General features: G+C 41.4%; 3 protein-coding genes and 1 long non-coding RNA gene across 13 annotated transcripts in view; 1 reads left to right on the top strand and 3 right to left on the bottom strand.

Moving 5' to 3' along the window:
• LIN52 (lin-52 DREAM MuvB core complex component) overlaps positions 1-812 on the bottom strand; it is a 112,851-nt gene extending 112,039 nt beyond the window's left edge. For 2 of the 4 annotated variants that reach the window (XR_015252199.1, XM_086709314.1), the window contains exon 1: positions 659-811. Coding sequence is in view for 2 of the 4 variants with exons in the window: in XM_086709314.1 (XP_086565440.1) it covers positions 659-689 (31 nt within the window). In the remaining 2 variants the exon portion in view is untranslated. Of the gene's footprint in view, positions 1-658 lie in introns of all 4 variants that reach the window. The other 2 variants (XR_015252198.1, XM_086709313.1) reach the window with 2 other exon arrangements.
• Positions 813-1,169: 357 nt separating this feature from the next.
• Positions 1,170-24,719, top strand: ALDH6A1 (aldehyde dehydrogenase 6 family member A1). Of its 2 annotated transcripts, none has more exons than XM_086709286.1 (12): positions 1,170-1,322; positions 9,833-9,889; positions 11,633-11,707; positions 11,882-12,043; positions 12,250-12,328; positions 12,753-13,055; positions 14,039-14,160; positions 16,626-16,815; positions 17,011-17,192; positions 18,908-19,087; positions 19,355-19,453; positions 22,183-22,215. In XM_086709286.1, the coding sequence occupies exons 1-12, from the start codon at positions 1,272-1,274 to the stop codon at positions 22,198-22,200; spliced, it is 1,518 nt and encodes a 505-aa protein (XP_086565412.1). In that variant the 5' UTR covers positions 1,170-1,271; the 3' UTR covers positions 22,201-22,215. The 2 variants fall into 2 exon arrangements, with proteins under 2 accessions (XP_086565412.1, XP_025774870.1); XM_025919085.2 differs by lacking the exon at positions 22,183-22,215 and adding an exon at positions 22,673-24,719 and having other exon boundaries at positions 1,171-1,322.
• LOC147579840 (uncharacterized) lies at positions 2,741-5,596 on the bottom strand. The gene is made up of 2 exons (XR_015252203.1): positions 4,962-5,596; positions 2,741-2,812 (listed from the first exon to the last, which is right to left on the bottom strand). It is a non-coding gene; the product is annotated as an uncharacterized LOC147579840 (long non-coding RNA).
• The window catches only part of BBOF1 (basal body orientation factor 1), a 48,919-nt gene continuing 34,428 nt past the window's right edge, over positions 10,957-25,447 (bottom strand). Inside the window, exons 9-10 of one of the 6 annotated variants that reach the window (XM_086709291.1) lie at positions 25,311-25,425; positions 10,957-11,082 (exon numbers count right to left, since the gene is read on the bottom strand). In XM_086709291.1, the coding sequence (XP_086565417.1) occupies positions 11,059-11,082; positions 25,311-25,425 (139 nt within the window). In that variant the 3' untranslated portion in view covers positions 10,957-11,058. Of the gene's footprint in view, positions 11,083-19,313; positions 19,590-24,227; positions 25,426-25,447 lie in introns of those variants that run through there. The other 5 variants (XM_086709290.1, XM_086709289.1, XM_086709287.1 and 2 more) reach the window with 5 other exon arrangements.

The raw sequence follows: 25,447 nt of genomic DNA on the forward strand, positions 1-25,447 counted from the left end.
ACATATAGACAGAAATCGTTCACTCACTGGGCCTGAGGAAATACATACAGAAGAAGCAAGAGAGTATGAGATAAGTACATGACTACGAAAAGCTCAATTCTCATCTTTCTCTGGGAAGGGACCAAGACGGAAGGGACCAAAACAGGGCAACGGTCCCAATCTACCGAGACAGGAGAATATCAGGTTTTGCTTGTGGCTTAATTCCGGGAATGAGGTCAGCCACCAACCCCAGCTAGGGTTTGAACGAATCTTCCCAGATGCTCAAAAAGAAGAGAATCGACCCTTCCATGGGGTGCCCTGAGAAGAAAACTACACTAAAGCATCACATTTCCCCCCAGCAGTATATCCTCCTCGGCCCTGCCTCACCCAAATGGGGCGAAGGGAGGGCTAGAGCGACCCCGACCTTCCTCCTGGAATGGGCCCCACGAGGGTGCCCTCCTCCACCCGCTTGGTACGCAGAGGGGAAACGGGGCACCTCCGGAGCTACTGTGAAGAACAGGCGAGCTTGAAGACGCACCCGCATCCTAAGAAAAAGAAGCCTAAAGGAAAGGGTTGGAGCTCAAGAACAAAAGTGTAAGTTCGAAGGGCAGGCAGAGAATGGAAGTCACCAGCAGAGTAAAGCAGGTTGCAGCCGAAAGGTCTCTATGCCGGCTCTTACCGTCTGTGGGAGACGCCATCTTCCAACCCATGTCACGTGACGTGGCCAACCGTCGGCGGGAAAGCTAGGCTCCATAAGCCACGCCCCCAGAGAGAAACCCCTATCCCCAACTTGCAGCCCCGTCTCATTTCCCCGCCCCATAGGGCAAGCTTTGCCTAGCCCCGCCTCCAGTGCTGGCCACACCCCCTCGCGCAGTGGATGAGGTGCGGCGACTGCAAAGTTCTTCAAGGGTCTTATTTACTTTCTTCGGTGAGGGGGTGGGACCGCCGTCGTACCTGTGGCCAATCGGGGTTCCCGTTTAGGGGGCGTCTTCTCCGTGTGCTCAATACAGAGTACTCAAGTCAGTGGCGACTTTCCTACCTCGGCCAACGGAATTTTATGAGCTGGGAGGGGGCTAGGGCTCTTCCACTTCGGACCAATCGCGTAGCCCCAAGCCCGCGACTGAGAGGAGTGCAGTAAGGTGTTAGGGTGCGTGATTGGCTAGAGGAAATAGTCTTCTCCACCAATGAGGAAGTGCGGCAGGCTGGAAGGGCTGGGCCTGGCAGCCGTGGCGCTTCTAGGGAGTCACCCGCAGTAGGGGCTCGTGGAGGCCGACTGCAGGCAGCTGAGGACCATGGCGGCGGCGGTGGCGGCGGCGGCAGCAGTGCGGACCCGGATCCTGCAGGCAAGTGAGGGTGCTACCGAGGGACGGCGAAGCTAGGAATTGGGTCCTTTCCGTCCACTCTCTGAGCCAACCCCTTCTTAGCCGACCTTCCAGTTCCCACCCGGCGCGTGAGGCCTTGTCCCAGTCTTCACTTCTCATCCCCCCTCGTTGGATCCTGGACTGTCACCCCTGGCTCTCTGCCCTTTTACTCTGGAGGCTCTCCCTTTCTGTCTCTGGCGCACTTTCCTCCCCCCAGCCCTGTCCGTCCCTGCAGTCGCTCACGTGCCCTCACTTACTTTGGTCCACTCACCATGTTTCCTTTTCACCTCTGTGCCAGTCACCTCTCTCACCTTATTTTCCAGAAACTCCCTTTTCTGGTCACCTTTCTTAGAGCTCTTTCTCCTGCCCAGAGCGACCAGATTGTTCCCTTCCCCCCACCCTACTTCACTGTCTGTAATCCGTGGTAAAGGAAGCACACGAGGGGGAGGGTCCGTGAATGAACTTCGAATATCCTTCTAGAAGACGTACACTAGGTTTTCCCCAAAGCAGTTATTTGCTGAGCTGTTTAACCTAGCTATGGCTCTTTGTTTTTTCCACAGGCTGTAGGCTGTCCCTTTTCTTGCCAAGAGTTTCATTTAAACTTTTAGCAAAGTTACAGTATTCTTGTTGGTGGTAAATAAGGACACATAGTTATACTACCAGATGTTCCAAGCATATGCAAGGGACTAAACATCTTTAAAAAAGTGATAGAAAATGAGGTGATAAACAACTCTAAAATGGGTGGTAGAAAATAAACAAGAAGTGTTAATTCCAAGGTCCTAACCCAAAGTCAGCTTTGAGTGTGCTAACACAACCTCACACTTGTCCATGGTGGGGATTGGGTCCGTTCTGCGTGCCTGAGGGTGGTTTCTAACTCTGTTTATAGCCTTTCCCCAGTTTTCACAACCCAGCAAGTACTTAGGCAAGGTTTACTGCAGGCAAAGTTTCTCCAACCTACAAGAAACAGCTTTGCCCTTTTTACTTGTTACATCCAGCCTGGGAACTTCTTCCTCTATATTGCTGGGCTTTTAGATAATATTAGCACTTACCAGGTTGCATTGAGTTCTACTGCAGAAACTTAATGCATTTTTTAAATTCTTAGCAAAGTCAGTAAAGGTTCATGTTTAAATGCTTTTTAACGGGACAGTGAGGAGAATGGGCCGGAAAAGTTTGTCAGATAGTCTGGCTTCACTCATCTATTTCTTGCTGTGATCCTAGTTGTTTTTCTAGGACCTTTTTTTATAGTAGGGATACAAAGTTTCTACCCTGTAATTTCCATTACCAATTTATCCTTGAAATCTTTTACTAAAATTGGTTTTTTTCCTTTGCTTCCCCACCATCACAGTGAGTCATGATGGCCTTAAGAAGGTATTTTGTGCTTTGAATCAAGGAGAGGAATCTCCCTTTCTATGCATTTTATTTTGGAAACAGACACTATTTTCTGATTCATTTGAAGAAACTTCCGAGTTGACCTGGGAAAGAACATAAATAGTAATTCTTAGCCAAAGAGGAGTTACTATAACATGAAACTTTGATAAAGAGTAGTCTAGGGGCGCCTGGGTGGCGCAGTCGGTTAAGCGTCCGACTTCAGCCAGGTCACGATCTCGCGGTCCGTGAGTTCGAGCCCCGCGTCAGGCTCTGGGCTGATGGCTCGGAGCCTGGAGCCTGTTTCCGATTCTGTGTCTCCCTCTCTCTCTGCCCCTCCCCCCGTTCATGCTCTGTCTCTCTCTGTCCCAAAAATAAATAAACGTTGAAAAAAAAATTAAAAAAAAAAAAGAGTAGTCTAGGAGCGCCTGGATGTCTCAGTTGGTTGAACATCCAACTCCTGATTTCAGCTCAGGTCATGATCCCAGGGTCGTGCGATTAAGCCCTGCATTGGGCTCCATGCTGACTGTGGAACCTACTTAAGATTCTGTTTTTCTCTCCCTTGACCCCTCTCCCCTGCTTGTGCTCCTCTCTCTCTAACTCTCTCAAACTGAAAAAAAAAAAAAAAAAGGTAGTCTAGATTCTGGGGGTCATGAATTTCAGAGGATCATCAAAAGGGTCTGTAAAGGAAAGAGTTGGTGTTTTCAGTAATTTTTTTAAAGTTTATTTTGAGAGAGAGTATGTGTGGGAGGGCCAGAGAAAGAGGAGAGAGAGAGAGAGAATGAATCCCAAGCAGGCTCCCTGCTTTCAGCACAAAGCCCAATGCGGGGCTCGAACTCATGAACCATGAGACTGTGACCTAAGCCAAAGTTGGATGCTTAACTGACTGAGCCACCCAGGTGCCCTTGTTTTCAGTAATTTTAAGTATAGATAGTCCTTGATGTTCAATGGTTCAACTTAAGACTTAAAAAATTTTTTTAATCACAAAAAAATTTTCAACATTTATTTTTGGGAGACAGAAAGAGAGACAGAGTGTGAGTGAGGGAGGGGAAGAGAGAGAGGGAGACACTGAATCCAAAGCAGGTTCCAGGCTCTGAGCTGTCAGCACAGAGCGCGGCGTGGGGCTCAAACCCACAAACCATGAGATCGTGACCTGAGCCGAAGTCCTACACTTAACCAACTGAGCCACCCAGGCACCCCGACTATTTTTTTTTTAATTTATTTTGAGACAGAGAGTGTGTGAGTAGAGGAGGGGCAGAGAGAGAGAGAGAGAGAGAGAGAGGGAGGGAGGGAATTCGAAGCAGGCTCTGCAGGGTCAACACAGAGCTGTCCTTGGGGTTCAAACCCACAAAACTGTGAGATCATGACCTGAGCCAAAATCAAGAGTCAGACGCTTTACCAACTAAGCCACCAGGCACCCCAGCTTGAGACTTTTTGACTGTACAATGGTGTGAAAGCAATATGCATTCAGTAGAAACCGTACTTCCAAGTTTTGAATTTTTATCGTCCCCACCCCCCAGCAAAATGCAGTATGAGACTTTTGAGGAATGCTGGGCAGCAGCAGGGAGTCACAGCTCTCTATCAGCCACATGATCACGAGGTTAAACAACTGATACACTTATAAGCATTCTGTACCCATACAATCATTCTGGTTTTCACTTTCAGAACAGCATTCAGTAAATTACATGAGATATTCAACACTTTTTTATGAAATAGTCTTTGTGTTAGATGATTTTGTAGAACTGTAGGCTAATGTAAGTGTTCCGAGCACATTTAATGTAGGCTAGGCTAAGCTATGATGTTCTTTTGGTGGGTTAGATATATTAAATGTATTTTCAACTTATGATGGATTTAGCATATTCAGAGGTAAAGAAAACCAGTCTTTTTTGTTTTGAAGTTTATTTATTTATTTTGAGAGAGACAGAGACAGCACGAGCAGGGGAGGGGCAGAAAGATAGGGAGAGAGAATCTCAAGCAGCCTCCACACTGCCAGTGCAAAGCCCAATGTGGGACTCAAACTCATGATCTGTGAGGTCATGACCTGAGCCAAAATCAGCAGTCAGGCACTTAATTGACTGAGCCATCCAGACCCCCCAAGAAAACCAGTCTTAAAGACACTCAGTGGCTTGCCTCGGTGATGTGGTTTAAAGAGTACAGACTTCACAGTCATGCTTGCATTCTATCCTAACAACACCACTTTTTAGTTTCAAGAATATTTGTGAAGATTGGAATTCATGAATATAATGAAATAAATACCTGACACTTAAGCCGATCCAGTATCTCCCAACTAGTGACTGATGGGGTGAGAATTCAGGACGTAAGTCTTGGTATCTCTTTCTATGTCAGGTACTGTCCCCAGGCTTTGGGAAGGGAAAGGAGAGATTAAGTAAGACACACACTGTAGGCTCCCCTATTGTAATGCAATAGTAAGCACTAACAGTAGGAGTGCACAGAGTACTGCAGGGGTGTAGGGAAACTATCTCATACTCAATCTGTACAATTGAGGAAAAAAATCCAAAAGGAGTTGGCTCCAGCTTGAGTTTTGCAAGACTAGCAGGCCTTCAGCCAAGGGGAAAGGGAGTGACTGAAGAAGGAAACAAGTATGTAGTAAATGTCTAGAGAGGAAGAATTTTGGTGTGACTGGAAGCAGGATAGTTTAACAACAGTGGTAATGAATGTTTTTTTAGGAAATGAAGAAAAGATAGGAGATCCAACCCATCAAAAATTATGTGCTAATGTTTTATTATGCAAGATGCAGTGCCTTTTATGCCCTCTTGACAGCAAGGAGGCTGTGTGCAAGTAAAAAAATAAAACTAAGTGGCCTAGCATCCTCAAGTTGACTGATCTGTGCATTTTCTGCCCTGTAAGAGAGTAAACATGAAACATGATGAATACCAAATGATTGCTTGGCCAGTACTCAATTTTTCATTCTGCAAATGTATTAATGAATGCTTACTCTATTCCAGGAACAATGCCAGGATCTGAGGACACAGCCATCTAGTGACCTAAGGGGAAAGAGACTTAATAATTAAACAATCTGTTATTCCATAATATGATATAAGAAATGGAGGAAGTTAGGTGTTGTAAGAGCTGTATAATCAGGTGCTTGACCTAAACTTGAGATTGTGACTTTAAAAGCTTCTGACTCTATTTCCCCTCTCACTCTCAGAAGTTAACCTTTTTTTTTCCCTACTTCAAAGGCAACAGAAACTGTCAGTTGAGAACTTCCTCAACTTCCTACTGGCAAACATAAAACTGATCTTCACTGATACCCAAAGTGATGGCTAAGTAGGGAGATAAGAAATAGGAGTGAGTCAAGCAAACAGAATTCCATGCAAGGAGCAGCAGCATGTATACAGGCAAAAAGAGCACAAAACATGTTCCAAATGCCTAGAACATAGACAGCAAGGAGGAAAGTGGCAAGCTATGAAAAGTAAAGATGCCATGGGAAGTCTTCTAAGCAACATCAAGATTAGCCTTTAAGAACAGTGGAAAGCCATTGGAGCTTTTTAAATAAGGGAGTCATCTGCCCAGATTTGTGTTTTAGAAAGCCGCTCTGGCATGGGGGAGGAAGCTAGATTCAGAAAGCTTAAAACTGGAGTCTGGGCAACCTGTAAGGAAACAGTTACTGAAGTCCAGGTAAGAGACAGTGATGGTATAGACTGTAGTGATGACAGGCAGCATAGAGAAAAAAAGTCTCTGTGTTCCAGAGACTTCTAGGAGGAATGATTGCCAGGATTTGATTCACTGTGGAGAGAGAGGGAGGAGTTAGGGTGACATGCTGGTTTTTTCTTGGGCAACAAGGTAAATAGTGGTCCCCTTCACTGAAAAGCGGGATATAGAAAGCAGAGCAGCTTGGTGAGAGGAAGATGAGGAGTTCAGCTTTCTCAATATGTACCTAAATAACATCCACATAGAGGTGTGGTGAAGACAATTAGGTAGCTATTATCTGAAGAGGAAGCTGGCTAAGAACTAGATTTGGGCATCATCAGAATCTAGATAATCAAGCTACAGGAGTTGATGAAATCACCTGAGGAGAATGTGCAGAATGAGAAAAGAAGGCCTAGGACCAAGTCTTGAGGAAATGGAATTGTTAGCGGCCAGGGAGCAGAGGATGATATCAGGACATACTGAAGATTGGTGAAAAGGGTGGGAAAAGGTTAAGTACAGAAGAACTGGGAAGAGCCCATGGGATGTAGGAAGTCACTGGTGTTTAGTCATGAAGGTTGGAGTAGATTGAAGGGTTAGCGGGAAATGAGGAAATAAAGGTAATTAGTATAGAGAATCCTTGCTATTGGATGGAGAGAGGTTTAAGTTTCAGGAAAGAAAGGATCATCGATAGATGTGTCTGGGGTAGTGGGAAAAGTTGGCTTTAGAGCACAGGCGCAGAGATTAGCCTTCAGTTGGAGGACAGGTGCCTCATTGGTCAGTCCATAGATACTTGTTGTATGCTTCAGTCTCCCAGTCACTTTGTCCCCACAGAGCTTGTGATTGTGATTGACTATCTTCTCCCTTATAAGCGAAAAGGAGGGAAAAAGGATGGGTATAGGTCAGTTTTGTAGGGTTGCTAGTAGGAAGTTGAAGTTCTCATCTGATGGTTTCTGTTCCCTCTGAAGTAGGAAAAACAAAGGTCAGCTTTTGAGAATGAGAGAGGAAGCAGCAAGGTTGGAAGTTTTAAGAGAATAAGTTTTGAAATAGCAAGGAGTAAGAACAACTAAGTAGTGAGAAGACAGAGTTGTGGCAAGGAGCAAAGACATAATAGGAGATAAGAGAAGTTTCCAAATAACAAGGAGTCACAGCAAAAAGTATTTATAATAATATAATAGTAACGTTGAATGAGCACCAACAACTTGCTATTTTCCATATCTGGACAATCTTGATCACAATAACTGTAAAGTAGGTGAACAAGACAGATGCAGTGCCTACCGTCATGGAACTCAAGTCTTTTGGGCAACAGACAAGTAACCAGGCAACTACAGCACAGACAGATAAACCTGATAGGGGAAGTACTGGCTGCTATGGGAGTCCAAAAAGGGACACCTAACCAAGTCTTGGTTGGGGGCAGTCAGCCACCCAGTAGACCTTTCATTTGTTCCATAGATACTTATTAAACACCTCCTATGTACGAGGTACCATGTTGATGTTGGGAACATGCCTATAAATAAAACATGGTGGGCTCTAGAAGAGTGTGGATGGTTTGAAATAATTTTTGTGGGGAATGGGAGAGGAAGTAGATGAGTCATTTGGAAGAATCTTCTGCTGGCCCAAAGGACTGGCACCCTTTCCCCTAGATAGTACTGCAGGAACACAAACAAATTCTTGCATTTCATGCAGCCCCAAACCCTTTGAGTAACATGTCTGTCTTCTGGGGCGCCTGGGTGGCTCAGTCAGTTGAGTGCCGACTTTGGCTCACATCATGATCTCATGGTTCACGAGTTCGAGCCCGTGTGGGGCTTTGTGCTGACAGCTTGGAGCCTGAAACCTGCTTTGGATTCTGTGTCTCCCTCTCTGTGCTCCACCCCTGCTCACACTCTGTCTCTCAAAAATAAATAAATGTTAAAAATAAAAAGTAAAAACATGTCTGTCTTCAGACAAGATAAAAGATTTTTAGAATACAGTTTTCCTCTACTTCCCATTCCTAATTGACTTGAATATTTCTTAAATCAACTTCTATAGCATATATACAAATGAAGTTATTTTATTGTAACTGGCCCCTCTCCCCAATTTGCTGATTATACCCTATCAAATGTTACCTATACAACACATTCTTTTCCTATAAGGTACATGTGGCATTTTTTAAACAAGTTTATTGCAATAAAATTGACATAAACTCTACATATTTAAAGTATACCATTTGATAAGTTTTATATTCGTGGTTTTTTTTTAAATTTTATTTATTTTGAGAGAGAGAAAGCACAGGAGTAGGGGAGGGACAGAGAGAGAGAAGGAGAGAGAATCCCAAGCAGGCTTTGCACCATCAGCATGGAGCCTGATGTGGGGCTCAAACTCACAAACCAAGAGATCATGACCTGAGCCAAAACCAAGAGCCAGATGCTTAACTGACTGAGCCACCCAGGCACCCCAAGTTTTATATTTATATACACCTGTGGAAATATCACATTCAAGATAATGGGCATATCTGTTATCCCAAAAAGTTACCTTCCTATCCCATCTTCTCCACTTCCTCTATCATCCCCAGGCAACCACTGATCTGCTTTCTAACACTATAGATTAGTTTGCATTTTCTAGTTTATATAAATGAGATCATAAAGTGTATACTGTTTGCATGTCTGACTTCTTTTACCCAGTATAATTGCTATAGTTATCCAGTTTACCCAGTTATAATTGCTATAGTTGCTGCATGTGTAATAGTTCTTTTCATTGCGGAGTACTATTCCAATGTATGGATATACCACATTAGTTTCCCTATTCACCCATCCAATGGTGGACATTTTGGTTATTGCTAAGTTTGGGGCTTTCACAAAGCTGCTATAAACATTTACGTTCAAGTATTTATATGGGCCTGTAAATACTTACACTTACATTTGACACTTGGTTCTATGCTATCTTATATTCGACACCGATTGTGTTGGATACCATTTAAGAGTTTTCATATTGTTAAGATTTGTGGTGACTACATTTTCCAGGCCAAAAATTAGGAAAATATGGTCCAATAAAAAAACTTTTTTTAAGTTTCTTTATTTTGAGAGGGAGAGAGAGCAAGCAGGGGAGGGGCAGAGAGACAGGGAGAGAGAATCCCAAGCAGGCTCCGCACCGTCAGCATAGAGCCCAATGTGGAGCTCGAACCCATGAACCGTGACATCATGACCTGAGCTAAAGTCAAGAGTTGGACATTTCACTGACTGAGCCACCAAAACTTTTTAAATCAGGACTTCCCTGGACACTGAGGACATGATCATTATGGTTTATTATTTTCTTATAGTTTGCCGTACCTCATCGTCTGTTATCTTGTCTCCTTAAAGACTATATGACCCTTGGGAGCAAACACCAAATCATTTTTCGTATGCCCATAGTAACTAGTGTAATGTTAAGCATATGGTAGCCATTCCAAGTTTTAATAATTTTCTGCTCTCATTTATCAAAATAATCATTCTTTTACCTCACAGGTCTCTTCCAAGGTGAATTCCACTTGGTATCCAGCATCCTCCTTTTCTTCTTCAGTGGTAAGTTTATTGGATACTAAAGTTTTACTTCTGAGAAGGAATACAGTATAATTTTGGGGTATTCCCATTTATCTTCTTTATATTATTGTGATCAGAGTATATGTGAAACCTTCTATCTTGGTTTTCTTATCTAAATTCTGTTAATTATATGTCGTAAGCATTTTCAGTATTGCAAGATGCTCTTTATAGCTGTGATTTTTTTTTAATTTTCAAAATGTTTTATTTTTATTTTTGAGTGAGAGAGAGATAGAGCATGAGCAGGGGAGGGGCAGAGATACAGAGACACAGAATCTGAAACAGGTTCCAGGCTCTGAGCTGTCAGCACAGAGCCCAACACGGGGCTTGAACTCGCAAACCACAAGATTGTGACCTGAGCCAAAGTCGAATGCTTAACTGACTGGGCCACACAGGTCCCATATAGGTATGATTTCTTTTTTTTTTTTTTTTTTGGTTATTTTTGAGAGAGATAGAGAGAGAGGGATCATGTGAGCAGGGGAGGGGCAGAGAGAGAGGGAGACAGAGGATCCAAAGCCGGCCCTGTGTTGTCAGCACAGAGCCCAATGCGGGGCTCAAACCGACAACCCCACAAACTGCGAGATCATGACCCGAGCTGAAGTCAGATGCCCAACCAACTGAGCCACTCAGGCGCCCCTACAGTTATGATTTTTATAGCTGCATAATATTCCATCAAGTATATGTAGCCTGAATTAACTAAAAATTTTCCCATATAACACCTAAACTGATTGACTTTTTCAATATTATAAAACAAACATTTATTGGGGCGCCTGGGTGGCGCAGTCGGTTAAGCGTCCGACTTCAGCCAGGTCACGATCTCACCGTCTGTGAGTTCGAGCCCCGCGTCGGGCTCTGGGCTGATGGTTCAGAGCCTGGAGCCTGTTTCTGATTCTGTGTCTCCCTCTCTCTCTGCCCCTCCCCCGTTCGTGCTCTGTCTCTCTCTGTCCCAAAAATAAATAAACGTTGAAAAAAAAAAAATTTTAAAACAAACATTTATTTATATAGTTTTTTCCTTCTTTTAGATTATTGTCCTTCTGAGGTAGGATTACTGTGTCAAAAAATACAAACATTTTCATGGCTTCTAGAGGGTTTATTGATCCTGCCAGATAGTTGTCCTCTTCTTCACAATCTTTAAAGTTGTTTTCATAGAATTGTCAGCCATTTGCAGTACCTAAAATCTAACACATAAGGACAGGTGCTCGAAATCCTTTCTATTTAAAAGCATGGACACACTATAACATAGTAGTCCTTCGCCTTTTTTGGTCCACAGCCTCCTTTGAAAATTTAATGTAAGGAAGCTACTTCTCAGAAAAACCACACACAGAGGGGTGCCTGGGTAGCTCAGTCGGTTAAGTGTCTGACTTCGGCTCTAGTCTTTTAATCATAAATGTAATTCATGCTCATGGTGACATGATAAAAAGTCAGCTGGGTAAACAAGTCAACTAGCTAATCTTTGTTAATACAGAATCTGCTGCTTTTTCAGTCGATGCTTCACAGTAACATAAAGTTCCACTGTGTGATTAGCAGGGACTTTTCCTCAGAGAAATCACAGTATTGAGAGGCTCGGCCACATCTTAACACTATAGACAAGTACATTGTGTATCTCTTTCTTAGTGTTAGCATTTCTAGAGAACAGAAGATTCACTATCAACCCTGAATTCCTTCCTCTTTGTGAAAGGGAGAGGAACAATTCACTAATACAAGTTTTGTGGGGTTTTTATTTTCCAGCCAACTGTAAAGCTCTTCATTGATGGGAAATTTGTTGAATCCAAAAGTGACAAATGGATTGACATCCACAACCCAGTAAGCAAAGCTACTTTGGGATTTAAACTGACTAGCCTAGAATTCTGGGAACGTGGTGGGAAATTAGGGACTTGGGTGTTTGTCGTGAGGTACATAGTGCTGCCTCTATGACTAGGTGAAAAATGGACAAGGCAGGCAAGGGGCAAAATATGATGTGCTGCTCTTTCCCATCAGGCCACCAATGAGGTCATTGGTCATGTTCCTCTGGCCACCAAGGCCGAAATGGACACGGCTGTTGCTTCCTGCAAACGTGCTTTTCCCGCATGGGCGGACACTTCAGTATTAAGCCGCCAGCAGATCCTGCTCCGCTATCAACAACTCATTAAAGAAAACTTGGTAAGAAATCAGAATGGTATTATTTTCCAAGCTGTTGCCTAGGATGCAGAAGGCCTTTTAGCTGCCCTTGTAACTCTACCATGCAGAGACAGAGATCATGGCTCTCTCCCTTATACTACTTCTCCCCCAGTTTTGTTCTTCTTTGGCTACCTAAGAACTAAAAGGAGGCACATCTTTGCCTTGGTTTCTGTGTGTGTTTTCTCTAGAAAGAAATCGCCAAGTTAATCACGTTGGAACAAGGGAAGACCCTTGCTGATGCTGAAGGAGATGTATTCCGAGGCCTTCGTAAGCTGGGAGTCCCTCTCGGGGAGTTCAGGAACCCTTTGGGAAGGAGCAAAGGAAGATGGGAGGCAAAGATCTCGGGACAGGAAGTTGCTTCTTCCATGTAGATTTTCCTATCCCATGATCTTTTTTAATACTTGTGGAAAATGGCAATACTTCTTAGGTACCTATGGGATCAGTTTATTTCATTTATTTTACTTGATCGTCCAGTAGGTATATGCATTTCACTGTCTTTTTTTTTTTTTTTTTTTTTTTTCCTATTTGGAGAATCTCATTTTGCTCAGCCCCTTCACATGGATGGGCAAGTCGATCTTTCTGCCGTGTGTCTTTGGCATGAGCCATTCTCTGTCTCAGGGATGACTAGAGCAGGACAAAGCTAAGTAGTGCCCGGTGGAGAGCTGGTGGTCTGACTGCTTCTCTGTTGCAGAGGTGGTTGAGCATGCCTGCAGTGTAACATCCCTCCTGCTGGGAGAGACTATGCCATCCATCACCAAAGACATGGACCTTTATTCCTACCGTCTGCCTCTGGGGGTGTGTGCAGGCATTGCTCCATTCAATTTTCCTGCCATGATCCCCCTGTGGATGTTTCCAATGGCCATAGTGTGTGGAAATACCTTCCTACTGAAACCATCAGAGCGAGTTCCTGGAGCAAGCATGCTTCTTGCTAAGTTGTTCCAGGACTCTGGTGCCCCAGATGGAACACTAAATATCATCCATGGACAACATGAAGGTAACTGCCCTTCTGTACATGGCACTTAATCTGGCTACCAAAAAAAATCAAGGTGTTGAGTGGTGAAGGAATATTTTAGGATGAGGAACCTAGGGAGGAAGGGATTTACTGATAGTAACCTCCATGTTTGAAGGTAATGTTTGTTGACTGCCATCCCTGTATGCTAAGGAAACTGACTGGGGAATAGCAGTGCTTCTGGCCCTACAGAATACATTGGGACAAAGAAATACGGATTAGGTCAAGACAAAAGAGATAGAAGAGAATGTTTTCAGTTCGATACTGAAAAATTTATAGACCTCAGAGAGACTGAAGGCCTTCTAATTCACATAGTAATAGCTAACACTTAAAAAGCACTACTGTGTTTCAGGCAGTTTCTAGTGCTTTTCATATATTATCTCATTTAATCTTTATAACACTCCTTTAAGGAGTGTTATAAACAATCCTTAGGTTTATGAAATCTATAAACAGTAGATACTATTGTTTTTCCATTTTACAGGTAAGGAAACTGAGGCTTAATGAAATGAAGTCATTTGCTAGAAACAATCAAAGCCAGACTGTCAGTACCCAGGAAAACTCTGGTTTTTACTTTTAAATCATGCTATCTTGCTGCTCACATGACAGCACAGTAGTATCTGAGAGTCCCAGTATATAGTAACAGTTAAAGAAATATCACATTCTTAAAGGATAAAAGGAAGAGTTGAGTATTAAAAGGCTGCTATTTTGGAGGAAGACAGGAGTTGTAGCCTTTGGAGTTAGAAGTAGGTATAACAAATGAGAAAAATAATGAAAGGGAAGAGGCTAAATAGAAATAGTAGTTTAAAGAATTTAAGAGAAAGGAAAGAACTTCAAAATGGGAATCGAAACTAGAAAAATAGAAGTATAGAAACTTCTCATTCATAGCAATGGAAAAAGGCAAATTTGCCATGTTGAGAAGCCCACAGCCATTTGCTCCTTTGTGGTAATCATTTCTTTTCTTCTTAAAGCTGTAAACTTTATTTGTGATCATCCGGATATCAAAGCAATCAGCTTTGTGGGATCCAACCAGGCAGGAGAGTACATCTTCGAGAGAGGGTCAAGACATGGCAAGAGAGTTCAAGCCAATATGGTGACTTCTTATTCGTTTTTCCCCCCAAATCTGTTATATGTATTAAAATTACAGGGGTTCCCCGGGTGGCTCAGTCAATTGAGCGTCCGACTCTTAATTTCTGCTCAGGTCATGATCTCACGGTCGTGAGATTGAGCCCTGTGTCAGGCTCTACACTGCTAGCATGGAGCCTGCTTGGGCTCTCTCTCCCTTTCTCTCTGCCCCTCCCCTGCTCATTCTCTCTTTCTCAAAATAAATAAACTTTAAAAAATAATAATAAAATTACCTACAAACAGCCCTTCAGCCGAGGCATTACTATCCCACTGTCATGCCAATGTGTCTTTATTCCCATTTCATCCTGAATGTCTTCCTTTTAACCATGAACCTGGTAATGATTTTTATCCTAAGCCACTTTAATTACTTTTTATCTTAGACACTTTATCTTGGTGACAAAGAGCACCTTTCTCATTAAGAATGTTATTCAAATTCTTTGGCTTTAGCAGTATCAGCTGAATTCTAGTTCTGGCCTTGTTTCTTCCTTCATACCTTTCTAGCCCTTTCTCCTTCCTTCCATTCAACACATATCCCAACTACTATAATGTCAGATATGCTCTTCCTAAGAGTCCATGCTATCTAAGGTACTAGAAGGAGCCAAATACCCTGTATGTGAGTATGGTTTACTTGTTTGCGTAGTTTTACTATTCTCTTACTAGCTCCTTGCCAAGTACATAGTAATTCTTTGATACTAAATGTAAATCCAGTTGCCTCTTTCTCCCTTTGGTTAATGTTGCTGAAAGGACAGCCACCTATGCACAGGCCTAGAAACAGTTCCTGATATGCTCACTTATTTCTTTTCCTGGTGAATGTGTTTTGGACAATTTGACTTAAGCCACTCCCATCTCATTACATATTTATTGAGTTTATTCTGTGTCTAACAGTATATTATGTGTAATGGGATAAAATTAAATAGCAAACATGGTATCCATGCACTCAACTATAGTTGTACAGTAGTCACCCCTAATCTGTGGGGGATGCCTTCTAAGACCCCCAGTGGATCCCTGAAACTGTAGATAGTACTGAACTCTATACTATATTTTTCCTATAAATACATGTCAATGATAAATTTTAATTTATAAGTTAGGCACAAAGATTAATAATAACTAATAATAAAATAGAATTTTAACAATACACTATAATAATATGGTCTCTTGATGGGGCACCTGGGTGGCTCAGTTGGTTAGGCGACTGACTTCGGCACGGTCATGATCTCACAGTTCGTGAGTTCGAGCCCCACGTCGGGCTCTGTGCTGACAGCTCAGAGCCTGGAGTCTACTTCAGATTCTGTGTCTCCCCCTCTCTCTACCCCTCCCCTACTCACACTCTGTGTCACTCTGTCTCTCAATAATAAATAAACGTTAAAAAAAAAAATGTTGTTTTTTTTTCTTTTTAATTTTTTTTTCAACGTTTATTTATTTTTGGGACAGAGAGAGACAGAGCATGAACGGGGGAGGGGCAGAGAGAGAGGGAGACACAGAATTGGAAACAGGCTCCAGGCTCTGAGCCATCAGCCCAGAGCCCGATGCGGGGCTCGAACTCACGGACCGCGAGATCGTGACCTGGCTGAAGTCGGACGCTCAACCGACTGCGCCACCCAGGCGCCCCCAAAAAAAAAATGTTTTTAATAATATGGTCTCTTGAGCTATCATATTATACTTTACTCACCCTTCTTATGATGATGATGTGAGATGATAAAACGCCTACCTTATGAGATGAAGTGAGATGATGAATGACGTGGGCATTGTGGCAAAGTGTTAGGAGGCATAGTTTCCAGACTTCAGTTGACCTTGGGTGACTGAAACCATGGCAAGTGAAACCCCAGATAAGGGGAGATTACTGTATTTGGAAACATATGTTTAGAAATGACCATGTTATCCTACCTAGTAAAGAAATTTATGAGGCTATGTATCTAGAAGCAAGCCAATTTGGGGAACCTCTTTCCAGAAATGGTGTATCAAGAAGTCCACCTATTTCGCCATTCAGCTGACCACCGGTATTATACTGGCAGCTCTTTGTTCACATTGCTCTTCTTATAGCTGGAAATCCCAGCAGACAATAGACTGTTTCCTGTCTAACTTAGGAAAGAGAAGGGAGTTCTTCTTGGTTCCTGGGTGCAGTATTTAGTCTGTCAGTTTGACTGAATGTGATTATGTGACTGGAGGTTTGGTTTTGTCTTGTTGGTAATGATTTTGATCTAAATAAACATATAACAGCTTATCAGCTAAGAAAGTAGAAAAAAAGTAACCTGGAGACTTACTCTATGCTATCAAGATTTCACAGTATCAAAATGATAATAAATCTAGCCTCAGAACAACAAAGGGTAAATTCTCTCTTTCCTTAAATTATTTGAAATCTCAGATTTTGCTTAGTTTCTTAGCCTCGTTGTATTTTGCCAAGGAAGATCCATGTACTTTTTGTATTTCCTTTAGGGAGCCAAGAACCATGGAGTAGTCATGCCAGATGCCAATAAGGAGAATACCCTGAACCAGCTGGTTGGGGCAGCCTTTGGAGCTGCTGGTCAGCGCTGCATGGCTCTTTCCACAGCAATCCTTGTAGGAGAAGCTAAGAAGTGGCTGCCAGAGCTGGTGGAGCGTGCCAAAAACCTGAGAGTCAATGCAGGTAATCAGTTATCTGCCTAGCTCCTTTAGACTTTGCATCTGTGGCACTAAGCTCTTGGTTTTAGTGTTGGCTTTGACCAGTGGGAGTAATCATGTCTACTCTTTAACCATTCCTCTCTTTATAGTGTACTTGTCATAGTTAGCAGTCATAATATATGTTAGTGAAAACATTAAATACTTTTGTGTTGTTTTACAGGAGACCAGCCTGGAGCTGATCTTGGCCCTCTGATCACCCCCCAGGCCAAAGAGCGAGTCTGTAATCTGATTGATAGTGGAACAAAGGAGGGAGCTTCTATCCTCCTTGATGGTCGAAAAATTAAAGTGAAAGGCTATGAAAATGGCAACTTTGTTGGACCAACCATCATCTCAAATGTCAAGGTGAATAACTCTGGCTCATTTATTTCACACATACAAGCACTAAAGGTACCTTGAAGGCTATGGATGGAATCTCATCCCTCCAAATGAAGACATTTAATGACTGAGACCTCATCTCTTGCCAGGATTAGTCAGTTATTTTATTTAGAGTCTGAATGATCCTCTTATCCTGACACCCAGCCTCCTTCCACTATACCGGTGGTTGGCAGATTTTCCATAAAGGGCTAGATAGTAAACATTTTTGGCTTTGCAAGGATATTCAGTCTGTGTCACAACTACCCACTCTTGGCATTTTAGTGAGAAAGCACATTAACATTATATGGTTGTGTTCCATAGCTTTTATTGGACAATGGAATTTTAATTTTAAATAATTTTATATGTCATGATTGATTTCTTTTTCAGCCATTTAAAAGACATAAAAACCATTCTTAGCTTGTGAGCTGTACAAAAATAAGCAGCAAGCCACATTCTGCCCACTGGCTATATTTTGCCAACCCTATCTTGTATTTGTTACTTATCTGTTTAATATTAATTTTTCGTTCTGCTCCTTGCTGTCTAGTTTATAGCTATTACAGTGTCTCCATCAACATATTGACCACCCAATATTTACTGAGTACCTACTCTGTGCCCCAAATTTAGCTGTCTCTTCTCTAGAAAGTGAGGAAAGAAAAATAATTGATCTCTCAATTTTTATTTATTAAAACTCCACAAATCTCTCAGCTAAAATTAATGACTAAATTGAGGTGAGGAAGCTTTTTTTTGAAGTTCCTATGTCCCCACTATACCTACTATAATCCTGAATAATTAAGAATTGAATGTAAGTATAGTAGAAATTATGAAATCTCTTGCCACAGAACCATTGAGGAAAAATCCACTTAATAGCAACAAACACAGCTGACCAGCTACAGTGGTGAAGGATGTTTTGAATGTTTAATGTGACCTGATATCAAAATATAAATGTACAGACTCATTTGGGGAGGCAAGGGAATGAATGAGAATGAATTGTTTATGTTACAGAAAACTTAGTACAGGGTTTCTTTAAACAGAAACACTCTCCTGTGTTATTTTCAATATCTGATTTAGGGGCACCTGGGTGGCTCAGTCGGTTAAGTGTCTGACTTAGGCTCAGGTCACAGTCTCACAGTTTGTGGGTTCGAGCCCCGCTTCAGGTTCTGTGCTGACAGCTTGGAGCCTGGAGCCTGCTTTGGATTCTGTGTCTCCCTCTATCTCTGCCCCTCCCCTGCTCGTGCTCTGTCTCTCTCTCTCTCAGAAATAAACATTAAACAAAAATTTTATATATATATATATATATATCTGATATATATATATATATATATCTGATATATATATATATATATATCAGATATATATATATATATCTGATTTATAAAAAATGAATTTTCATGTAACTTTTCATAACAACAATTGTATAAACAAGTTATACAGGTATAAAAGAGGAAGCTAGTGATGGGTCATGGGACCTAAAAATACAGTGCTCAAAGGGCAGGAGTGTAATTGTAGTTAATAGGAATTTCAAGTTGTTTATATGATTGGTAGCTTCAAAGATGGAACACAGCAAGAAAGGACTTTTTTTTAAAAGGTGGTTTAAAATGAAGAGAGGTTACTAACATGAAAACTGTCCATGTAAACAGTGGGTAATAAAGTACCAGATAAGCCTAAAATACTGACTTCTTTTCTGGATGCATCACTCCTGGAAGCCAACTATGACCTGTTACAAAGAGGAGATTTTTGGTCCAGTTCTTGTGGTTCTGGAGACAGACACTTTGGATGAAGCCATCAAGATTGTAAATGACAATCCATATGGAAATGGAACCGCCATCTTCACCACCAATGGAGCCACTGCTCGGAAATATTCCCACCTGGTGGATGTTGGACAGGTTTGTGAACAGAGTTCTTAGGAGATTCTTGTACTCATATACTGTTTACTATCTAAGGGAAACAGCAAAGTGATCGGTTGTTGCGCCTCTGATTTCCTACAGTGCCCCATTTCTTCCTCAGGAATCACAGTTCATGGGATACAGGAAGGAATGGGATAGAAGTTGGGGTATTTAAAATCCGTTTGTCTGATGCCAAGCATTTGTGCTTCTAAATGGAAAGTTCCTTTGTTTGAGTCCTTTTATTTATGTGGATTTGTTCTGCTTTAGGTGGGGGTAAATGTCCCTATTCCAGTGCCTTTGCCAATGTTCTCATTCACCGGTTCTCGATCTTCCTTCAGAGGAGACACCAATTTCTATGGCAAACAGGTAACTTTAAGAAAATATTGTTTTCCTCTAAGAAACTTTCTTGAATATACTCAGGAACAAGGATTCTGAAAGGAAGGCCCTGACATTAGCTTCTGTTGGGTCATAAGTTGTTCAGCCATGCTTATCAGGATGTTCCCTAGAGAAGATTTAAAATACAACAAGATTCCGTCAAAGCTGCTGCTCCCTGACTAACTCAAGGCAGCAAAGTTTTGGGGAAAGAGCATGAGGAAGTCCAAGCCTTTACGTATGTCCTTTCCTCTGAGAGCCTTTCCTCCTGCCTCTCCTCTTTCATCTAAGTCTTAATCATCTGTCTTGTCTAAGTTTGAATCATGGACTGACTCCTCCAGAAAATCACCTCTGACTATCACCACCCCTTTCCTCAGTGCTGGGTTGGGAATGCCCCCATGTCCTCCCACTGCACATTTTTCTCCTGTAAGTTATTCACTTACAAAACAAATTTTTAATGTTCATTTATTCTTGAGAGAGAGAAAGAGTGTGAGTGGGGGAGGGGCAGAGAGAGAGAAGGAGACCTAGGATCCGAGGCAGGCTCCAGACTCTGAGCTGTCAGCACAGCCAGACACAGGGCTTGAACTCACGAAATGCAAGCTCATGACCTTAGCCAAAGTTGGGTGCTTAACTGACTGAGCCACCCAGGCACCCCTTCATTCACAAAAATTTTACTGAATACCTTCTTTGTACCAAAACTATTCTAGGCATTATGGATACATTATGAACAACAAAAAAAATAAAGCAGATTTGGTACAGAATGGCCTGGGGTCAAATTCCAGCTTGGCCTGTTATTAATTGCATGACTTTGAGGAATATCCTGTGTCTCAAGTTTCTTATCTATAAAATGAGAATAACAATAGTACTTATATTTCATAAGTTTATGAAGATCAAATCACCATTGTTACCACATCCTTCAGCAGATGCATATTTCCTAAGACGAGGCATGGCAGGTTCAAATAGCAGAAATGGGCTGGGGCACAGAGAGTGAATGAGAAGGAGAGTGGTAAGAGATGAGGTTAGAGAGGCAGGGGGAATCCTGTAGGGCTGTGTAAGCCAAGATAAGAACACATCACATTGTAATTATTTACTTAACTGCAGTACCTTGCACGGAGCAGGTGCCCAAACATGTGTTTAACAAATGGGCTAGTGAAAGTTCTTTGTAACCCCACAGAGATACAGCCATTTTGGAACCTTCAGTAATAAACTACATGTTTTCTATACAGGACTCTCTTTTATACTTTAATTAAAAAAAAAAATTAACAGTAGCATTGCATAGCAGAATGTAACAGTGTGACCAGCTGGTTAAGAAAACATATTGGGGGACACCTGGTGGCTCAGTCAGTTGAGCGGCCAACTTTGGCTCAGGTCATGATCACAAGGTTCATGAGTTCGAGCCCCGCATCAGGCTCACTGGTGTCAGCACAGAGCCCACTTCTGATCCTGTCTCCCTCTCTCTGCCCCTCCCCTGCTCGCTCTCTTTCTATCTCTCAAAGAATAAACATTTTAAAAAAAAAAAAAGGAAAACATTTTGGTTATTTGGAGGCAGATTATTCAGTTTGCACATTAGTCACAGCTTTTGCATAATCGATTACTTTGATTCTATTAACAAAAATTTCTTTTGAGGGAAGCAGAGTAAAACTCTTGCTTTTTTTCTCCCTGTCTTGGTTTAATTACTGTTAAGTCATCCTGGTAAGTGAGGTTTCTTAGAGGCAAAGACTGACCCCATACAGTTTGAAGTCTTAAATTCTTAGGTAATCAAATTGCTATTTTGGGGTGCCTGGGTGGCTCAGTCAGTTAAGCATCAGACTTTTGATTTTGGCTCAGGTCATGATCCCAGAGTCATGAGGTCAAGCCCTGAGTAGGCTCTGCCCTGGCCGTGGAGCCTGCTTAAGATCCTCTCTCTCCCAGGGCGCCTGAGTGGCTCTGTCAATTAAGTGTCCAGCTTTGGCTCAGATCATGATCTCACAGTTCATGGGTTCGAGCCCATGTCAGGCTCTGTGCTCACAGCTCAGAGCCTGGAGCCTGCTTCAGATTCTGTGTCTCCCTCTCTCTCTGCCCCTCTCCTGCTCATGTTCTTTCTCTCTCTCTCAAAAATAAATAAACATTTAAAAAAATTAAAAAAAATTTCTCTCCCTTGCTTTGCCCCTCCCCCTCAAAATAAATAAATAAAGTTTAAAAAAACGAAAAGCTTAATTAAAAAAAAAGATCCTCTCCCTCTTCCTCTGCCCCTCCCCCCTTCATATTCTCCTTCTCTCAAAAAATTGCTACTTTGTATTCTTTGGGAAAATAGAGAAGAAAGAATCATTCTCATAATAAAATGACAACTTTAGTTATATTGAAAGTATATAATAACTCTAAAGCCCTTAATATATATATTAACATGGCCCAGATTTTGTCAAATAATTCTAGAAGAGTATTTTAAAGAAGCTGTTGTGGTTTTTTCTAACATTATCTTTCTAGCTTGCTAGTTTTTTTTGTGTTAGATCTGCACAGTCTATTCTCCTTTGCTCAAGCCTATTCTTACAAAATAAACTGTATATAAAGCCTTACATATGAATTTTTTTGGTTCACATTACAGGTGCTTTAGAAGTGAATGTGTGTAGTATCAGACAGTTTAGATTTGTAAGATATTGTGGATTTTACTACTTTAGCATCACTGACAGTTGTCAGAAATGGCCTAATATGTATTCTATCCCTTCATGCCTTTTTCTTCTTCACAGAAAAGAGAGAAAAACTAACAGTTATTGAACAGCAGTTACTTTGCTAGGACATTTGAAGGTCATCTCATTTTCCCCTCACAGCGAGGTGAGCCACAGGTCACAGATAAGGCCCAGTGTTACATGGCAGTCAATAAGGAGGAGAGGCAGGATTTGAGCCAGGTCCTAATATCTCAGAGCACACATTCAGCTCTAGGAATAGAATGAACTGCAAGTTTAACAGATTACACTGTTCAATTTTTCCATTTAGATCCTCTTGACTAGTTTCAGCATAATGATAGGTAAGGTTTGACTATTTATTTACTATGCCAGGCATTGTGCTAAATGTGTTAAATAGATTATCTCATGAACAATATGTTGGATTTTGGTTGCACCAGCTCCTCAAGTGGCAACATTAGTAACGCTTTACAGCACCTCCTTCAAAAGCTGATTGAAAGAGAAATCATGAAACCCCCAGGAATATATGCTCTTTTTTTTCCTTTGTTCTCTTTAGGGCATCCAATTCTACACTCAGCTAAAAACCATCACTTCTCAGTGGAAAGAAGAAGATGCTACTCTTTCCTCACCTGCCGTAGTCATGCCTACCATGGGCCGTTAGAAACAAGTTTGTTCCAGATTCAGTCCACCCTGAGTAATCTCCCTCTGTTCTTGACCAACTTCAGTTGCCAACTCTGCTCAGATCAGATCTCTAGGATTGGAATACCTGGTAATTAAAACCTTTCTCAAGACCATTGGCCCCTGCAAAGTTGTTCTGGGGAGATTCCTAGTCTGACTCTGAAAACAGATTTTCACTTGCTCCTTACTTTGGTTTTTGAGGGAACTGTTGTTAACTCTGAAACACTTATATGGAATGAGATCTTAGGTTATTTTCTAAAAGTTCTCCCCTTTTCTGATGACTTGCGGAAGGGAAGATAGTGTATGTAAAGAAGATCTTCCAATAACTGGAAGAGGACTTCTTGGATGGGGAAACAGGACAGAAATTAATTCACCCTTTGGTTGATCCTCAAACACAGCCCTACATAAATGGCAGTGGGGGGGGAGACCCCTCTGCCAAGCTTTCCTGAGCCTGTCATTTATCCCACACTATGAAGGACATAATCCATTTCTACTTATCCCGTGGTTGTGACAACTGCTTTCTTTTCTGCTAAATGCCACTTTGTCCTAGTGATTCATGACCACTAATTACTAATTCTATCATTGTCACTGTTCCTACTTCTTAAAATCACTTCTCAAGGATACCTCAGTATGTACTGGATAAATCAACTTTTTGTTGTGTGTGCCAAGTGTTAAATTTCACATTTGGCTCCAACAATCATTAATGCTTCAGTCATTAATTCAGATGCAAATGGAGTTTTTTAAGAGAACTATTTCAAAAGGTTTTTAGGGCCAGAAATCAAGGGGTATTCCAGCCATGAAAGTGTGCAAGACTCTTGCCTTAAGTAAGTGTAACCAGGTATTACTTGTTGAATTTTTTATATTGTTCTTTCTTCTTGCTTGCATTTCTCGTTAGTGATAATTTTTAACGAAAGAACTCTTAATGTAGAGTAATTCATTGGTGCCTAAGAAATTTCAAGGCTCTTCATGACATGAAATAGTAAAAAAGAAATGCTTTGACAGATTCTTCTGCAACCATTATATTCAAGTGTCTTTATGCCTTTTCTTTTGATATAGCTAAACTTTATGTCAGAACAGAAACTGATGAGCTAAAAAAACAGATTCCCAACCGAATCAAGTCTTTTCGGATATAGTTTTTACCCAGTGAACTAGGAGATGGCTGCTGGCTCTGATAGAATAATCTTTGGTCCTCAGCCAGATGATATAGGTCATTTATTTTTTCTGCTCCCTCATGAGTCACTTGGATAATGCTAATCTGCTCCATGGCAGTGATTCAGTGAACTAAGGATATGAAAACTTTGAAAACATTTGTGCACTCTGTGGATTTTAATACTACCACTGCTGGATAGAGTGTCAGAATCTTCAATCGCTTAAGGTGACTGGAACCTTAATAAAATACATTTATGACCCTAATGGGTTTATTGGTTTTTGGGGGGTTTTTTGTTTTTGTTTTTTTTTTTTTTGGATTTGCCTTCCTAAATGTGAGGCAATAAAAATTTATAATTTGATAATAGAATGCCCTTTATTTTCTTTCTACTTATCACAGCTGACAACTAATAGTGATACTTAATCCAATCCAACAGCTATAGGCTGGGTTGAATGAAAGCTCATATTGTCTAAATTCCAACTGGAATTAAATATAATCCCAGAGATTCCTATGTTTTCCTTATATTTAAGGGAATCACTTTTGTAAAAATACTGACTCATCAGAATTGTGTTGCTCTAATTGGAATCAACTCATTTGTCTAGCTACTTGCTACTCAAAAGAGTTTCTTGTTTCTTATATGGAAAAAAATATGCAGTTATATTCATGCTAATAGCATCTTAAAAATTTAGTGTGGCCTCATTTGAAATTTCTCAGATCCTATGTTGTACTAATTGATTATGAATAAAAAATTACAAATAAAAAGCTCTTAAAAAGAAAACCTGGCTTTTTTGTTTTGTTTTTAAATGTTTATTTTTGAGAGAGAGAGAGTGCAAGTGGGGAGGATCTGACAGAGGGAGACACAGAAACCCAAGCAGGCTCCGCACTGCCAGCACAGAGCCAGATGTGGGCTCATGAACTGTGAGATCGTGACCTGAACCGAAATCAAGAGTTGGACGTTTAACCAACTGGGCCACCCAGGTACCCCTGGCTTTTTGTTTTTAATAATGCCTTCCTACATAATTCCTTTGTCCCTAGCTTATAGGGATTCAGACTTCCCAATTCTGTTCAAAGCCATTATGTTTATTATTACATAATATGGTCATTATGCTTATTATTACATAAAAGTACATATTTTGGCTAGCCTTTATACTTCACAAGACAATTTATAGGTTTTTCCACATTTACTAAAAGAGGCACAAATGTGCATTCGCATTAAGTATAATATGCCTGCCATAGTGTAGACATGCTATACATGTGTTATTACTCATTTCACTGATCACTGAGAGCTCTTGGCTAGTAGAGAAAAGCACTATGACTTAGCAAGAAGTTCCATGGGGGAAAGGAAGTGTTTAGATTATAGACTCCTTACTATATCAGACTCTTGTGATTCTTTCTGAATATTGGGTATCATCAGTTCACCAGAAGAGTCTGAGATTGGTACTTGCTGGGTGATGAAGGTTTGATCTTGAAGCTTACTGTCATCCCTGCAATGACGACAAAATGACA

The sequence above is a fragment of the Puma concolor genome, chromosome B3, assembly GCF_028749965.1.
Source record: "Puma concolor isolate L17-30 chromosome B3, mPumCon1.1.hap2, whole genome shotgun sequence".
Classification (NCBI taxonomy): Eukaryota; Metazoa; Chordata; class Mammalia; order Carnivora; family Felidae; genus Puma; species Puma concolor.